Consider the following 19,194-nt stretch of genomic DNA (forward strand, 5'->3'; position numbering starts at 1 on the left):
AGATGAGAAAGATGAATTATGGAGATGAGAAGGGAGGGTTGAGATAACAAGGGAAGGGTCATGGGGATGAGGAGAGAATGAGGAGGGATTATGGAAATGAGCAGAGGTTATGGAGATGAGGAAGAGGGATTATGGAGTTGGGGAGAGAAGGAGGAAATGTGGAAAAGGGATTATGGAGATGAGGAAGGGGGAGTAGATGAGGGGGGATATGTGTTCTTTATATTGCATCAGAAATATAATAGGCAGGGCTGACACCACATGTTTAGAAAGTAGAGCTCAAAAGACATGTTGTTTGCACAAATAGGTAGGGAAACACTATATTCCTGGCATGTCAACAGTTATGCCACATTCACACTTCTGAATATCAGCACCCAGGAGAGGTTGCCAGGAAAAATCAATAGATTCCTTCTAATGGTTGTCAGTGTTGCATACACCGAGTGACCAGCAGCAGCTGTTGGATTTCTACCCTGTACAAATCAATAGCTGGTGCCATTGCTGTTTGTATGTTACCTCTCTACTGAGTGGTTGCATGCAAATAGAGCTGTCGGCTGACCCTGGTTGCTGACAGTGTGCATCCAGGGGTTGGCTCCTCTGGGGAAAATCTGGCTGCAGCTAATTGGCCAGTTTGCATGGTGCCATACCCTTTAGCCCCCACAAAAAAGCAAACTATCCACGGATATGCGCCCATGTGAATGGGGCCTTATATTTCTGTACTTAAAGCTTGCCTAAATAGTTAAAACACAGGGAACCGTGCATGTATGGCAGAGATGTACTGTATATGTTTTTGCCTTTTTGCCTTGACATATGTTTTAACCCCCGTACATGCAGATGCGACTTGTCATGCAATTTGACAGATCAAAGTGGCATGACAAGTCGCACCCTTTTTCTGGCTATAGAACCATTTAAATCGGTGCAACTCCGAATTGCACCGACTTTGAAACGTTTCCTGCACTATTTTGGGCAATTTCATGTGCGCCTTGCATTGACATCTGTGCATGAAGTCGCACTGACTGGCGGCTTTGAAATTGCGCTGAAGTAGCATGATTTCAAATCCGCAATTGGTGTGAACCGGGGATTAAAGTAGAACTAAAGCCAAATGTTCTTTTTGTTTTTGTTTTTCTAGTTTTAGATTGAGATTAGAACCCTTGTCGGGGTTTTTTTTTTTTTTTTTTGCTGCCTATGTTCCCGGGAGATTCAATCTATCTATTGGTCCTGGTGACCAGTGTCCCTGAGAGTGAACGTGAAAGAAAAACCCCAAATGTTGGGTTTCCACAAGAACAGTAGTAGAGGAAAAATCTTCCGATGGGGTCACTAGTTCTGGTGACCACCAGGGGCTTCCTTACTTTGGAGGGATTTCTTCTCACTTCCTGTTGTGGTAATGGGACAGGAAGTGAAGGGAAAGCTCTGCAATGGGACACAAATGGCAAATTGGGGTTGTTGCAACCCTTCCTTACGCTACCCAAAATGGATTTGGCCTTAGTTCTGTTTTAGTGATAGGTCTGCTTTGATGTATTTATGGGGATCAAGCAGATATTCAGCTATATCCTTTAACATTTTCCTTGATTCCTTGAAAGAGCTTACCTAGAATCCATAGCAGTCTGACAGTCCTGCCTGATATCTGAGAAATAATTCTAAAGATGGCTTCAAACACATGAAGAGTCAGATAACATGAAGCTTCTCGGATATCCTTCTGGATATGCTGCACGGGGCGCAAAGCTCCTATCTCATCGCCTCCCTATAATACCATGGTAATCACTATCTGTCCCCATCACCCTTTGCTCAATTGCATTTTTCTAAAACCTAATTTTAATTTAAAAAGCCTAGAAAAGGTAAAAGTCCCAGATATCAGGAATACGTAACAAGCATATTCCTGAACATGCAGAAAGCGGGGAGCTTATCATGAAATGAACCCTGGCAGACACTTTAAAGTACCCCCCCCCCTACAATGAGAGAATTATGGAGGCCGCCATAGCTGGGCTCTGCTTATGGGAATGTTTGTTCCCTGGCTGTCATGCTGAGGCTTTCGCTTTGGTGATTTCTGAGTGACTGACGTGCAGCAAGACTAGCTATGATTAATTCCAACACTTTCACGGCACACATTAGGACTTCTTGAACATGGACAGCTGAGCCTCTGCAAACATACATTCCAGTGTCTTTTCCCCCACCTGGGAAGTCCAGGTGCTGTGTACCAATCCCCATAGACGTGAAAGGGTTTGCATATCCTCATGCTCCTAAACCTTTTAGTATGAGGGCCACGTCATATATTATAGTATTAATAAATAATACTTAAGTGTTAAGGGCCCAAAAAAATCAGATTTATAAACAGTCACACCTTACATCCATGAGTGCCCATCAGAGACCCGCTCTTACGTCTATGAGGGCCCATCAGAGACCCGCTCTTACATCTGAGTGCCCATCAGAGACCCGCTGTTACGTCTATGAGGGCCCATCAGAGACCCGCCCTTACATCTATGAGGGCCCATCAGAGACCCGCTCTTATGTCTATGAGGGCCCATCAGAGACCCACTCTTACATCTATGAGGGCCCATCAGAGTACCGCTCTTACGTCTATGAGTTCCCATCAGAGACCCGCTCTTACATCTATGAGTGCCCATCAGAGTACCGCTCTTATGTCTATGAGGGCCCATCAGAGACCCACTCTTACATCTATGAGTGCCCATCAGAGTACCGCTCTTATGTCTATGAGGGCCCATCAGAGACCCACTCTTACGTCTATGAGGGCCCATCAGGGACCTGCTCTTACGTCTATGAGGGCCCATCAGAGTACCGCTCTTACGTCTATGAGTTCCCATCAGAGACCCGCTCTTACGTCTATGAGTTCCCATCAGAGACCCGCTCTTACATCTATGAGTGCCCATCAGAGTACCGCTCTTATGTCTATGAGGGCCCATCAGAGACCCACTCTTACATCTATGAGTGCCCATCAGAGTACCGCTCTTATGTCTATGAGGGCCCATCAGAGACCCACTCTTACGTCTATGAGTGCCCATCAGAGACCCACTCTTACGTCTATGAGTGCCCCTCAGAGACCTGCTCTTACGTCTATGAGGGCCCATCAGAGTACCGCTCTTACGTCTATGAGTGCCCATCAGAGACCCGCTCTTACGTCTATGAGTGCCCATCAGAGACCTGCTTTTACGTCTATGAGGGCCCATCAGAGACCCGCTCTTACATCTATGAGTGCCCATCAGAGACCCCCCCCCCTTAAGTCTATGGGGTTTATTTACTAAAGGCAAATCCACTTCACACTTGGAAGTGAGGTCGCTGTAGATCTGAGGGGGACATGCAAGGAAAATAAAAAAACAGCATTTTTGCTTGTAAAATCAGCAGAGCTTCCCCTCATTTCAGATCTTTCCTTCAGATCTAAAGCAACTGCACTTCCAAGTGCACTTGCAGTGCAAAGTGGATTTGCCTTTGGTAAATCAACCCCTATGAGTGCCCATCAGGGACTCCCCCTTACGTCTGTGAGTGCCTATCAGAGACCTGTTCTTATGTCTATGACTGCCCATCAGATACCCCCCTTACGTTTATGAGTGCCCATCAGAGACCCCGCCCCTTATGTCTATGCCTTATGTCTATTAGTGCCCATCAGAGACCTGTTCTTACATCTATGAGTGCCCATCAGAGACCCCCCCTTAGGTCTATGAGTGCCCATCAGAGACCTCCCCTTAGGTCTATGAGTGCCCATCAGAGACCCCCCCTTAGGTCTATGAGTGCCCATCAGAGACCCCCCCTTACGTCTATGAGTGCCTATCGGAGACCCCCCTTTAGGTCTATGAGTGCCCATCAGAGACCCCCCTTAGGTCTATGAGTGCCCATCAGAGACCCCCCTTAGGTCCAAGAGTGCCCATCAGAGACCCTCCCCTTACATCCATGATTGTCCATCAGAATCCCCCCCCTCCCAGGACATTAGTGGTTCTAGCAACAACCACAGCAGATGAGTAGGGAATTTGCAGTGGGGACTGGGGGAAGGTCCCTATAAGTGACCATCATAGTCCCCCTTTCATCCATAAGTGCCTATCAGAGTCTCAGAGATTACCTGCAGATGGTCATCCTTGGACACAGATTGTGGGGGTGATGTCCGCCTCCCTTTGCTTGGAATGGGGCCTTTCTGGATGTCACAAAATTGACCTCCGTCCCGTTCAGCTCCTGTTCAGCAGGATATATGTTCATAAACCCCCTGCTGAACACACAGCCTTCTTTCCTCTTCCCCTAAGGCAGGGGGGTCTCCAAACTTTCTAAACAAAGGGCCAGTTTACTGTCCTCCAGACTTTTGGGGGGGGGCAGACTGTGCATTGTTGGCATCAGTGGGAGAAATCGTGCCCCATTGTTGGTATCAGTGGGAGGACTAGTGTCCCATCATTGGTATCAGTGGGAGGAATAGTGGTCCATCATTGGTGTCAGTGTAAGGAATAGTGTCCCATAATTGGTGTCAGTGGGAGGAATTGTGTCCCATCATTGGTATCAGTGGGAGGAATAGTGTCCCATCATTGGTATCAGTGGGAGGAATAGTGTCCCATCATTGGTATCAGTGGAAGGAATAGTGCCCCATCATTGGTGTCAGTGGCAGGAATAGTGCCCCATTGTTGGTGTCAGTGGGAGGAATAGTGTCCCATCATTGGTATCAGTGGGAGAAATAGTGCCCCATTGTTGGTATCAGTGGGAGGAATAGTGTCTTATATCAGTGGAAGGAAAAGTGCCCCAAGGGCCGGATAAAGGCAAGCAAAGGGCCGCAGTTTGGAGACCCCTGCCCTAAAGGGATTCACCCAGACAGTCTGGGTTTTGAATACATGAACATCAATAACATTATTCAGACCAGAATACCCATAGGTGTCTGCGCACAGGGTGTGCCGATGTGCTTGTGCACATCCTAACCACCCCCTGTGCTGCAGATTCCCCTTGTTGCCTGCCCCCCCACCCCCCCTTGGGCCTCCCCCCCCGCTTCTGTTTGTGAATGAATAGGAAGCCGCTATGCACAGAGCACTTCCAATTCATTCACTCTCCAGTGCAGCTGAGACTGCAGAGAAAAGGGACTGGGGAATCCCTGTCCTCAATTCCTTTTCTCAGTCTCAAAAGTGAGACATCAGGGGTCTGTTTAGGCCCCTGAAATTTCACCAAAGCCCCCAAAGGCCTCTCCCTAGGGGTCGGGTATGACTTGGGGAGTGGGAATTTAAAGGGAGGTGCTTTGATTTTTCAAGAGGGACAGTTTAACTTTTGTATACAGTAAAGCCTTGGTTTGAGAGTAACTTGGTTTGAGAGCGTTTTGCAAGACCAGCAAAATTTTTCAATACACTTTGACTTGATATTCAAGCGATGTCTTGATATACAAGTAAGTATATAAAAAGGCTCAAGCGCTGACGTGGTTAAAAGTTACTACTAAAATACTGATATGGAAACCGAAGATGGTTAAGATGAGATGATCAAATAATATAGCTGCAACTCAATAAGTGATAAATCAATAAATAATAAAGTGGTCAGTTGCGCTTATATTAACCTCATCTGCCCATTAAAATAGTGTATATGATATACAAGTAGCGTCATGTCATAACTGAATATAAAAGAGAAGAGAGGCACCTCTAAGTGTAGCAATATGGTTACATTTAATGAAGGTACAACATTTAGCAACACATTGCTACACTTAGAGGCGCCTCTCTTCTCTTTTATACTTTGTAGCCCCTGCTGGATTTTGCTTCTAATCCCCTTGTGGAGGCTTCCATTTGTAGATGGACATTTTATGGTTACACAACCTGATCACATTGCTATAATCTTTTTATGTGGACTATAAACTGAAGGACCTATGAATAAATGGTTGTGGAAGGAATCATTTGAGTTTCCATTATTTCTTAGGGGGAATTTTGCTTTGATATACAAGTGCTTTGGATTACAAGCATGTTTCTGGAATGAATTATGCTCGCAATCCAAGGTTTTTACTGTACTTCAGTTTTTTACTAATACACATTTGGTAGCCCAAGCTGGTTTCATATCTTTGACGATTTCTTTTTCTTTTTTTTAATTTTTGTATGAAGGTCTGGTTTGTGGTGACACCCGCTTGTAATGTAAGGTTAGATTACATAAGATTAGTGGGCTCCCATGACCCCTCTGCATATTTTTGTATTGGGGAAACTGCTTTTTTTCTCAGAAAATAGGTGCAGGAACTCCCTCTCCTGAGTCACCCTTCGTCTCTGCCCCCTACCTACCTCTGAGCACTGTCTCATGGCTCCAACCCCTACCCACTTCCCAAAATCGTCCCTTTTAGAGAATACAAAACCAAGTTTAATTTTGTGCTACTAAGTAATTTGAATGGAATTTGATAGACCCCACCCCAGCAACAGTAGACCCTCCAGCAACAAAAGATCCCCCACACAACAACAGACCTCCCCTCCCCCCAGCAACAATGGGCCCTCCCACAACAAAATACCACCCCAACAACAATAGACCCCACCAGCAACAACAGATCCTCCAGCAGCCAGCAACAGTAGACCTCTCCCTCAATAGTAGACCTTTCCCAGCAACAGTAGACCTCTTCCCTCAATAGTAGACCTTTCCCAGCAACAGTAGACCTCTCCCTCAATAGTAGACCTTTCCCAGCAACAGTAGACCTCTCCCTCAATAGTAGACCTTTCCCAGCAACAGTAGACCTCTCCCTCAATAGTAGACCTTTCCCAGCAACAGTAGACCTCTCCCTCAATAGTAGACCTTTCCCAGCAACAGTAGACCTTTCCCAGCAACAGTGACCTCTCCCTCAATAGTAGACCTTTCCCAGCAACAGTAGACTTTTCCCAGCTACAGTAGACCTCTCCCTCAATAGTAGACCTTTCCCAGCAACAGTAGACCTCTCCCCCAATAGTAGACATTTCACAGGAACAGTAGACCTCTCCCTCAATAGTAGACCTTTCCCAGCAACAGTAGACCCCCCCACACCTGACAACAGATCCCCAGCAGCCAGCATCAATAGACCCTCCAGCACACCCCAGCAATCCTTGCCAAAAAAATACATTCAGTTATGGAGGTGCCTGCTGAAAAAAAAAGCCCTGGGGAAACCTATTTTCAGGACTGAAAGCTGTTAGGATGAGTTCAATACATTTTCGAGGAGCAACATATCCCTCAGTTCTCATTTCTATTATGAAGGTGTACAGTATGTATAGAGAACCTCTTCTTGGTTTTATACTTTTTTCTTTTTTTTTTTTCATTGCATACAATATGGCTCTGAGTCACCATGGCTTTTCTCTTGTTTCTGTATTTTCAGATGAAGTCTGAGGACAGAGTTCTGTTTACTGAGACCTACTGCAAAATCTGCAATGCGCAGTTAATCTCCGAGTCTCAGAGGGTTGCACATTACGAGGTGAGGCCAAGATACCTGATTTTCATAATACTCTATATATTGTGTTCAAATAATTGTTTATACAGAACAGAAAAAAAAAAAAATCATAAACTCTGATGATGTTCTATTCAACTTGGGTTCTGCCTTAACCTCTTGCTTACCAGGCACTTAAGCCCCCCCCCCCTTCCTGCCCAGACCAATTTTCAGCTTTCAGCGATGTCGCCTTTTGAATGACAATTGCGCGGTCATACTACTCTGTACACATATGACATTTTTATCATTTTTTTTCACACTAATGGAGCTTTCTTTTGGTGGTATTTAATCACCGCTTGGGTTTTTTATTTTTTGCTAAACAAAAAAAAAAAGACAGAATTTTTTTTTTTTTTTTTTTGCCACATCAGTGAGATGCATTTCCGGGAGTCATGTTTCAGTTCTTAAAATTCAAAAACTCGTCCCTTCATGTCGTCACATCATTGTGGCAATTTTTTATCTGCTTTTTACCCAACCAATATGTCACATACAAAACCCTTATTACAATAAACTTCCCTCGTTCGACGCATCCTAGGGCACTTCCTGCCCACCCCCTCCCGACCCCCCAGCCTCACCTCACTTATTTCACCTCCCTCTCCCTCACACCCACTCTGCTCCGCTCCCGTCTTCCCCGATGTCCACTCATCTTCCCCGATGTCCACTCATCTTCCCCGATGTCCACTCATCTTCCCCAATATCCACTCATCTTCCCCGATGTCCACTCATCTTCCCCGATATCCACTCATCTTCCCCGATGTCCACTCATCTTCCCCGATGTCCACTCATCTTCCCCGATATCCACTCATCTTCCCCGATGTCCACTCATCTTCCCCGATGTCCACTCGTCTTCCCCGATGTCCACTCATCTTCCCCGATGTCCACTCATCTTCCCTGATGTCCACTCATCTTCCCCGATGTCCACTCGTCTTCCCCGATGTCCACTAATCTTCCCTGATGTCCACTCATCGTGCCCTAACTCATTCTTCTCCATCTAGCAATATCTAGGCCTCCAGGCTAAATGCCCCATACCTCGGCCGCTTTTAGAGAGTCTTTGAACTCCACCCATTTCCTCCACTTCGTCTCAAAAACTTCCATATCCATCCCTTCGCTAAACCTAGGGCATTCTAGACTTGTATTTAATCAATTTTGTTGAACCAATCCCGTATCGTGGGTCTTCCTTTCTTTTGCCAATACCGGGGCATTGTCCCTATTTCTTTGCATCCCCCTCCAGCATAATTGCAAAGTTTCCTTCTGACATTTATGTCCTCTGTCGGGGGGGGGGGGGGGTCATGTACATTCTTGTCAAGCACTTATAGTTCAACTCCAACATTTTGCAGTTGACCGAAGTGACGTTAATTCTCCTTATTATCTGCCACGCTTCCGGGTCTTCAACCACTTAAGGACCAGCCTCATTTTGGATTTTAGGTGTTTACATGGTTAAAACAGGTTTTTTATGCTAGAAAATTACTTAGAACCCCCAAACATTATATATATGTTTTTCTTTTCTAACACCCTAGAGAATAAAATGGCGGTCGTTGCAATACTTTTTTTGCACCGTATTTGCGCAGCGGTCTTATAAGCGCACTTTTTTTTTGGAAAAAATTCACTTTTTTGTATAAAAAAATAAGACAACAGTAAAGTTAGCCCAATTTTTTTTCATATTGTGAAATATAATGTTACGCCAAGTAAATTGATACCCAACATGTCACGCTTCAAAATTGCGCCCGCTCGTGGAATGACGTCAAACTTTTACCCTCAAAAATCTCCATAGGCGACGGTTACAAAATTCTACAGGTTGCGTGTTTTGCGTTACAGAGGAGGTCCAGGGCTAGAATTATTGCTCTCGCTCTAACGGTCGCGGCGATATCTCACATGTGTCGTTTGACCACCGTTTTCATATGCGGGCGCACGAACTCGTCAGGACGGGGGGGTTTTTAAAGAAAAAAATGTATTTTTATTATTTATTTTACATTATTTTATTTATTTTTACACCGTTTAAAAAAAAAAAAAATTGTGTCACTCTTATTCCTATTACAAGGAATGTAAACATCCCTTGTAATAGAAAAAAAAGCATGACAGGACCTCTTAAATATGAGATCTGGGGGTCAAAAAGACCTCACATCTCATATTTACACTTAAATGCAATAAAAAAAAAAAAAATCATTTAAAAAAATGACATTGAAAATAATATGCCTTTAAGAGGCGTGGGCGGAAGTGACGTTGCTTCCGCCCAGCAGTGTCATGGAGACGAGTGGGCGCCATCTTAGCCTCACTCGTCTCCAGGCACAGAAGGGAGACGGACGCGATCGCCTCCGCCGCTACCGACGGCTCCGGTAAACGGCGGAGGGCACCGGATCGCGGCAGGAGGAAGGGGGGGCCCTATCCCGCCAATTATAAAAGTGATCTGGCGGCGAATCCACCGCAGGGACCACTTTTATCAGAAAGAGGACCGCCGCACGAAAACGGGAATACCGGGTATACCCCTTCAAAGTTTGGACGTACATCGGCGTGCGGCGGTCCGGAAGTGGTTCAGCTTGCTTTCCAGTTCCTTCTCCCGCTTCCTGATGTATAGTGGGATCCCTGTGTTTCCCAATTCTGTTAATACTTTATATATCTTAGAAAGCCCCCCCCCTTCCTTTTTTTTTTTTTTTTGCATACAAATTTTCTCCAATGGGAGTAATTTTTCTACCGATCTGATTGGCTGCGGGAGTGAGTCGATAAAGTGGCTTAGTTGGTTATACCTCCATGGGTCAACGACAAGGAGATGGTCCTTCTCTTTGAGTTCTTGGAAGGTACACATTTTATCCTGCTTCATTACATCCTTTAATTGGGCATCTTCTTCCAAAATCCACTTCCCGAACCAATCCTCCCTCCCCGGTGCGAAGTACTCAGAATCCTTAAGTGGAATTAAAGGAGAATTAAATTCCCAGTGCTCCCTTTTGTGCAGTGTGTCCCAAACTTTAAGTGTCTTGTTATATCCTGTGTTTTAATGCTACATTTTCTTAAGTGTGGTGGGATCCATACAATCTTATTCAACGTGGTTTCACTAATTAGATTTTTCCTTTTTACCCATAGTTTTTCTTCATTCTTTTTAACCCAGTCTATTTTTGAAAAAGAAAAAAACATGTTTCATAGTTTGTTATAAAATTCTGCAAACAGGTAATTTTTCTCCTTCATTGATATTCGCTGATGAGGCTGCACTGATGGGCACAGATAAGGCAACACTGATGGGCACTGATAGGCACAGATGAGGCAACACTGATGGGCACTGATAGGCACAGATGAGGCAACACTGATGGGCACTGATAAGACAGCACTGATGGGCCCTGATGGGTGGCACTGATACGCTGCACTGATGGGCACTGATGGGCTGCACTGATGGGCACTGATGGGCACAGATAAAGCAACACTGATGGGCCCTGATGGGTGGCACCGATAGATGTCACTGATAAGCACTGGTAGGTGGCACTGGTAGGTGGCAATGATGGGCATCATGGGATGCGTGTTTTAATTTGATAAAGGGGTAGATATAATAATTTCAGAACTTTTATTCTGAATCCAAAACACTGGTAGGTAACACTGATGGGCAGCACTGGTGATGAGGCACTGATTGGTGACATTTATAGGTGGCACTGTGGGCACTGATAGGTGAAACTGTGGGCACTGATGGGTGGTACTGTGGGCACTGGTAGGTGGCGCTGGTGGGCACAGAAGCCTCTGCAGAGGCTCTCCACGATCGGGACTGATGTCCCTCTCACAGCCGCCGGTGATCGGCTACCAGCGTGAGGAGAAAAAAACAGCCGATTACCGGCTCTGTTTACATCACATGATCAGCTGTCATTGGCTGACAGCTGATCACATGGTAAGGGGGGTCGGGATCGACCCCCTCACTCCGATCTGTGATCAGCCGAGTCTCATAGACTCACTGATCACAGGGCGCCACGCTCACCCTGCAGGGGGCGCGCAGGCCGCTCGAGCACGGGAGGACGTCTATGGACGCCCTCCCGGCAAATTAGGTCCGGGCTGCAGCCGTCTTTCTGCTATAGCGCGGACGGGAGGTGGTTAAAGTGGTTGTAAGCCTCAGACATGAAATATGAACAAAGCATAGCCTTCTATAGTGTGTACTTGTCTCAATCCAGAGCACTAAGTGTCATTTCTGTGTACTGCCTCCTTCCTCTGCTATCCGCATGAATCACTTGTGACACCAAAAGAAAAAGAAAAAAGAAAGGACCTCCAGCACACACCCTGTGATTGACAGCCTCAGCTTTGTCCCCAGTGCTGCCGATAAGGCAGTACAGCCAGCCCTCTTGTACTGGGCCCGGGCCCCATCAGTTCAAAAAGGGGGGACCCGTTTATAGCGGAGTTCCACCCATTTAAAAGTCAGCAGCTACAAAAAGTGTAGCTGCTGACTTTTAATAATCGGACACTTGCCTGTCCCACGGTCCAGCGATGAGGGCGCACGAAGCCTCGCTCCTCTCCCCCTCCTCTTGACAGCGCCGGCATTCTAACTGTGGGCGCCCGTCTGTGGCTTCACAGACAGGCGCGCACTGTGCATGTGCGAGCCGTGCTGCACGCTGTGAATGTCCGGGCAATCTTCTGGGACCTGTGACGTGTCCCAGAAGATTGCAGGGAGGGAGGGGGGAGAGGTGAACTTCCTTCCGGCGCCGCAGAGCCAGGGGAGGAAGTGGGAGCTGGGTTCCTGTAAAAACTGGGTACCCGCTCCTCCCACCCCCTAAATAATGACATGCCAATATGGCATGTCAGGGGGTCTCCAGCACTTAAAGCGGAAGTTCCATTTTTGGGTGGAAGTCCGCTTTAAACTGTACTGTCTTATTGCAAGCACTGATCCTCTTCTGGGTAAGGTTGTGAGGCTGCGCTGTGAACTCTGACGAATGATGTGAATCACTATAATAAAGTGCTGGTGCAAACGTGATAATGTAATGAACAAAGGTAAAAACAGAAAGAGCTATAATAGGTGCCAATATAATAAATCCTAAACTATGACACAAATCACAAAATAATAAGTGCTAAAGTGCAAAGAGAACCAGCTGCTCGGTGCAGCAATCATAATAATCAGCACATGGTGATAATAATAACCATGAGACAATAATGCATAACCACTTGCCGCCCGCCCACCGTCATATGACCACTTCCCAGAACTACCGATTCCAAGCGCCGATCGCGCCTGCGCTGTGTTGCCAGGACACGGTGCCACCGCGATCTTTGTAAAGAGCTGCGGCTCTTTGACCATGTGATTGGCTGTGTCCAATCACAGCTGGTCACATGTAAACGCGGAGATGCCGGTAATCGGCGCTCCTCGCCTCACACTGACAGAGCCGATCAGCGGCATCTCCTCGCAGAGGACAGCTAGGTATGTAATCAGGGCCCTGGTTACAATTAGGTGCCCACCATTGCTGCATATCTGTGCCCACCAGTGCCAGCAATCAGTGGCCATTAGTGATCAGTGCTGGCTATTAGTGCTACCCATCAATGCCCATCAGTGCCGCCTATCCGTGCCACCTATCTGTGCACACCAGTGCCCCCCTGTGCCCATCAGTGCTGCCTATCAGTGCCGCCTATTGGTGCTCATCAGTGTCGCATATCAAAGCCCCCTATCAGTGCCCATAAGTGCGGCATATTCGTGCCTCCTCATCAGTGCCACCTAATCAGTGCCCACCAGTGCCCCCTATCTGTGCCCACCAGTGACCCCTATCTGTGCCCACCAGTGACCCCTATCTGTGCCCACCAGTGCCACCCATCAGTGCCGCCTATCGGTGCTCATCAGTGTCGCAAAGCAATGCCCCCTATCAGTGCCCATAAGTGCACATATTCGTGCCTCCTTGTCAGTGCCACCTAATCAGTGCCCACCAGTGACCCCTATCTGTGCCCACCAGTGCTCATCAGTGCCCACCAGTGACCCCTATCAGTGCTCATCAGTGTCGCATATCAATGCCACTAAGAAAAACTTTTTTTTTTTTCAGAATTTCGGGGTTTTTTTGGGTTTTTTTTTAGGAAAAAATTAAAAACCCCAGGAGTGATTGTATACCACCAAAAGAAAGCTCTATTTGTGTGAAGAAAATGATAGCAATTTCACATGGTTACAGTGTAGCATGACCGCGCAATTGTCATTCAAAGTGTGACAGCGCTAAAAAAGTGCAAAAAGTAGATACACTCACTTTGCATAAAGAAAACGCTCAGATAACACAACACGAGCGGCGAGCTTGTATGCTTACATCACTTCTGGTTTCCGCCTATTGCTCCGATCCCGATGCGTGTCGTCACTTCACGTGACTTCATCAGGGGTTCACTGAACCTCTTCTGCCTCCCCCTGCAGCTCTGCCAACTTCTCCTCTTCTTTCCCCCTCCAGGGGGATTAGTTTTAGCACATGCGCCTCTTCCATCAGCTGTCCGCCCCCCCCCCCCCCCCCGTGTGCCCCTTTCCCCCACAGCACTGCCAGCTTCCCTCCTCTCCTCTCCCGCTGGCAGTTGCTGCGGGCACACAGGTGGGGCTTTTCAAGATGGAGAGTGGGGGAAGAGGTCGATAAATATGTAATTTACTGGCCCCTTCCTTTCCTCAATGAACACAGTGAGCGATTGGTACCAATCACTCCTGTGTCCATTTATCGACGAAGCATAGTAAACTGAGTTTACTATGCTTCAGTTTGTGACTGCGCAGGAAGCCTCAGAGCGCTTCCTATTCGTTCATCTGTGTAGCTGAGGCTACAGAGAAAGGGACTGATAAATCTGTGTCCTCAATCACTTTCAGATGGGGACAGGGGTCCCTGTCCGGACCACCCACCATCATTATACGTCAGTACTTTGAAGAGGAGTATCGTTGTTATGGCATCAGCTAGCTACCATAACCCTCTTCTTCAGCAGGAGGTCTGTTTCTAGATAAAAGTGGTCTCTGCGGCGGATTTGCCGCAGAGATCACTTTTATCGGTGGTGGGAAAAGGACCCCCCTCCTACCTTGCCCTGGTGCCCTCCGCCGCTTACCGGAGGCGTCAGCAGCGGCGGAGGCGATCGGATCCATTCCCTAGCCTGACATGGAGACGAGTGAGGGGAAGATGGCTCCCACTCGTCTCCATACCATTGCAGGGCGGAAGCGACGTCAAAACGTCACTTCCGCCCACAGCTTTTAAAGGGCCATTTTTTTTGTATTTTTTTAAATGACAAAATTATTATTATTATTTTTTTTTATAGCATTTTAGTGTAAATATGAGATCTGATGTCTTTTTGACCCCTCGGATCTCACATTAAAGAGGACCTGTCATGCTTTTTTTCTATTACCAGAGATGTTTACATTCCTTGTAATAGGAATAAAAGTGACACCATTTTTTTTTTAAAGAACAGTGTAAAAATAAAAGGTAAAATACATAAGAAAAAAAAAAATTTTTTAAACGCGCCCCGTCCCGACGAGCTCACGTACAGAAGCGAACGCATATGCAAGTCGCGCCCGCATATGAAAACGGTGTTCAGACCACACATGTGATGTATCGCCACGATCGGTAGAGTGAGAGCAATAATTCTATCCCTAGACCTCCTCTGTAACTCAAAACATGCAACCTGTAGAGTTTTTTTTAACGTCGCCTACGGAGATATTTAAGGGTAAAAGTTTGTCGCCATTCCACGAGCGGGCGCAATTTTGAAGCGGGACATGTTGGGTATCAATTTACTCGGCGTAATGTTATCTTTCACGATATAAAAAAAGATTTGGGCTAACTTTACTGTTGTCTTATTTATTAATTTCAAAAAAGGGTATTTTTTCCCCAAAAAAATGGCGCTTGTAAGATCGCTGTGTGACAGAAAGTATTGCAACGACCGCCATTTTATTCTCTAGGGTGTTAGAAAAAAAAAAAAAAAGTATAATGTTTGGGGGTTCCAAGTAATTTTCTAGCAAAAAAAAACTTTGAACTTATAAACAACACATCTAAAAAAGAGGCTTGGTCCTTAAGTGGTTTAAAGTTAAAGCAGTGCTGAATAGCAAAAAAATGGCCTGGTCATGAAGGGGGGTAAATCTTCCGGAGGTCAAGCGGTTAACTAAAGAGACCAATTTGTGTACTAAAACTCTTTCGGCAAAGAACAGACCTATAAAGAAGATGCTGAATACCCACCTCGCCTGCTGTGCCAAAAAGACATGTGCAGAACGCCCGCAGACCCCCGACAACCACAGCCCAGGGTTGTTGGGAAGAGGCCCTTGTCACCATCAACATGGGGACAAGGTGCTTTGGGGTGGGGGGGCAGAGGCTTCCCTGCCCCAAAACACCCCCCCCATGTTGAGGGCATGTGGTCTGGTATGGTTCAGGCGCTCGCTCCCCCCCCCCCCCTCCTGACCTGCCAGTCTGCATGCTCAGATAAGAGTCTGATATCGATCTGGGGGGTGACCCTACAGCTTTTTTTTAAATTTTGGTGTGGGTTTGTATTCGGACTGAAAACAAATCGCACGTGTCTACTGGTCGTGAAGAGGGGTAAATCTTCCGGAAAGTCAAGTGGTTAAACAAGGAAGCATAACCCCTAAAAACTAGGAGAAAGTTGGGGGGGAGGATACTTTTGACCTTCTAAATCTATCCACCAACTTTGATAAGGTGGTCTTCCTCTACCGCTTAGATTTTTTTTAAAGTTTATTTTGCATTACAGCCGTAATGAGCAGTTGTGGGAGCAGAGATGGGGGGGGGGATCATACAACTTGAGTCCCCATATGATATAAAGGCTATTGTGATTTATAGACCACCGGTTTGCTTTTACAAATGGATCCCGCAAATGCAACACATCGAAAGTGTTCTTGGAGCCGGTTGGTGGTTATATTCATTCATCCTTCAGGAGTAAAAGAGACGTTCTCATAAAAAAACGAAACGTATTCGGGAGAAAGAAGCAGGTTGCCATTTGTGACCTCTGTCCTGGATGTCATCCAACGCCTTCAATACATTCGGAGCCACTGACCTGGAACAAGAACGCAGATCAGTTCTGACCTCTCCCTGACTTCCCTGGCCGCATGCTTTTTTTCATTTCGGAGGCAGAGACAGCCAGGCTATTAGTCCTTTCAAAAGGAGAGAGGTCAGCCGCATCTCACTTGGAGATGCAAAACTATATGCAAGCTGTATTTAAAGAGAAATCCAAGCTATGGATATTTTATACATACAGTAGATACATTGTTCAAGCTTGGACCAACTATGTATAATACCATACCTGTGGTATCCCTCCAGAACCTGGAGATCACTGTATAGCCACTTGCCGACCGCCGCGCGCCGATGTTCGTCCAAAGTTTGGCGGCGGATATCATTGTTATGGCAGCAGCTAGCTGCCATAACCCCGGTATCCCCGTTTTTCGTGCGGCGGTTGGCTTTCCATACGTCTTAAAGGCACTTTTTTTTATTGCATTTTAGTGTAAATATGAGATTTGAAGTCTTTTGGACCCCCCGGATCTCATATTTATGTGGTCCTGTCATGCTTTTTTCTTTTACAAGGGATGTTTACATTCCTTGTAATAGGAATAAAAGTGACACAATTTTTATTAATTTTTTTAAACGGTGTAAAAATAAATAAAATCATGCAAAATAAATAATAAAAATGAAAAATAAATTTTTTTGAAACCCCCCCCCCCCCGTCCCGACGAGCTCGTGCGCAGAAGCGAACGCATACGTGAGTAGCGCCCGCATTTGAAAATGGTGGTCAAACCACACATGAGAGGTATCGCCACGATCGGTAGAGCGAGAGCAATAATTCTAGCGTTAGACCTCCTCTGTAACACAAAACACGCAACCTGTATAATTTTTTAAACGTCGCCTATGGAGATTTTTGAGGGTAAAAGTTTTGACGCCATTCCACGAGCGGGCGCAATTTTGAAGCGTGACATGTTGGGTATCAATTTACTCGGCGTAACATTATCTTTCACAATATAAAAAAACATTGGGCTAACTTTACTGTTGTCTTATTTTTTTATTCAAAAAAGTGAATTTTTTCCAAAAAAGCGCGCTTGTAAGACTGCTGCGCAAATACGGTGTGAAAAAAAGTATTGCAATGACTGCCATTTTATTCTCTCATATCACTACTACACCACTACTACACCACTATCATATCACTACTACACCACTATCATATCACTACTACACCACTACTACACCACTATCATATCACTACTACACCACTATCATATCACTACTACACCACTACTACACCACTATCATATCACTACTACACCACTATCATATCACTACTACACCACTACTACATCACTATCATATCACTACTACACCACTACTACACCACTATCATATCACTACTACACCACTATCATATCACTACTACACCACTACTACACCACTATCATATCACTACTACACCACTACTACACCACTATCATATCACTACTACACCACTACTACACCACTGTCATATCACTACTACACCACTACTACACCACTATCATATCACTACTACACCATTATCATATCACTACCACACCACTACTACACCACTACTACACCACTGTCATACTACTACTACACCACTCTTACACCACTATCATACCACTACTACACCACTATCATATCACTACTACACCACTATCATATCACTACTACACCACTACTACACCACTATCATATCACTACTACACCACTACTACACCACTATCATATCACTACTACACCACTACTACACCACTGTCATATCACTACTACACCACTACTACACCACTATCATATCACTACTACACCACTATCATATCACTACTACACCACTACTACACCACTGTCATATCACTACTACACCACTACTACACCACTATCATATCACTACTACACCATTATCATATCACTACCACACCACTACTACACCACTACTACACCACTGTCATACTACTACTACACCACTCTTACACCACTATCATACCACTACTACACCACTATCATATCACTACTACACCACTATCATATCACTACTACACCACTACTACACCACTATCATATCACTACTACACCACTACTACACCACTATCATATCACTACTACACCACTACTACACCACTGTCATATCACTACTACACCACTACTACATCACTATCATATCACTACTACACCACTACTACACCACTATCATATCACTACTACACCACTACTACACCACTGTCATATCACTACTACACCACTACTACATCACTATCATATCACTACTACACCATTATCATATCACTACCACACCACTACTACACCACTACTACACCACTGTCATACTACTACTACACCACTCTTACACCACTATCATACCACTACTACACCACTATCATATTCCTATTCCTCCCACTGACACCAATGATGGGGCACTATTTTTCCCATTGACACCAATGATGGGGCACTATTCTTCCCACTGACACCAATGATGGGACACTATTCCTCCCACAGACTCCAATGATGGGGCAGTATTCCCTCCACTGATACCAATGATGGGGCACTATTCTTCCCACTGATACCAATGATGGGGCACTATTCCCCCCACTGATACCAATGATGGGGCACTATTCCTCCCACTGACACCAATGATGGGGTACTATTCCTCCCACTGACACCAATGATGGGGCACCCCCACTTCCATTAATACCATTGAGGGATCACTGGCAGAAGAAGGGAGGTCCTGATCGCACAGGCGGCCCTCCTGTGAGAAAATTACGTACCTGTATGTGATTTCATGCACTGGGTCTGGGGCACACGCGCCACCGTCGAACCCACTCCCGTCGTGATTGGACACAGCAGGAGCCAATCAGCGGGTCCGGTGGACGCAATGTTGACACGCCAATCATTCTCTGGAGAGACAGATCGCCGTTCTGC

General features: G+C 45.8%; 1 protein-coding gene across 1 annotated transcript in view; it reads left to right on the top strand.

The window, feature by feature from the left end:
* Positions 1-19,194, top strand: part of ZMAT4 (zinc finger matrin-type 4) — a 675,941-nt gene that overhangs the window by 147,191 nt on the left and 509,556 nt on the right. The window contains exon 2 of the mRNA XM_073595527.1: positions 7,268-7,363. Coding sequence (XP_073451628.1) covers positions 7,268-7,363 — 96 coding nt within the window. The remainder of the gene's footprint in view (positions 1-7,267; positions 7,364-19,194) is intronic.

Source organism: Aquarana catesbeiana, linkage group LG08 (genome assembly GCF_042186555.1).
Source record: "Aquarana catesbeiana isolate 2022-GZ linkage group LG08, ASM4218655v1, whole genome shotgun sequence".
Lineage (NCBI taxonomy): Eukaryota > Metazoa > Chordata > Amphibia > Anura > Ranidae > Aquarana > Aquarana catesbeiana.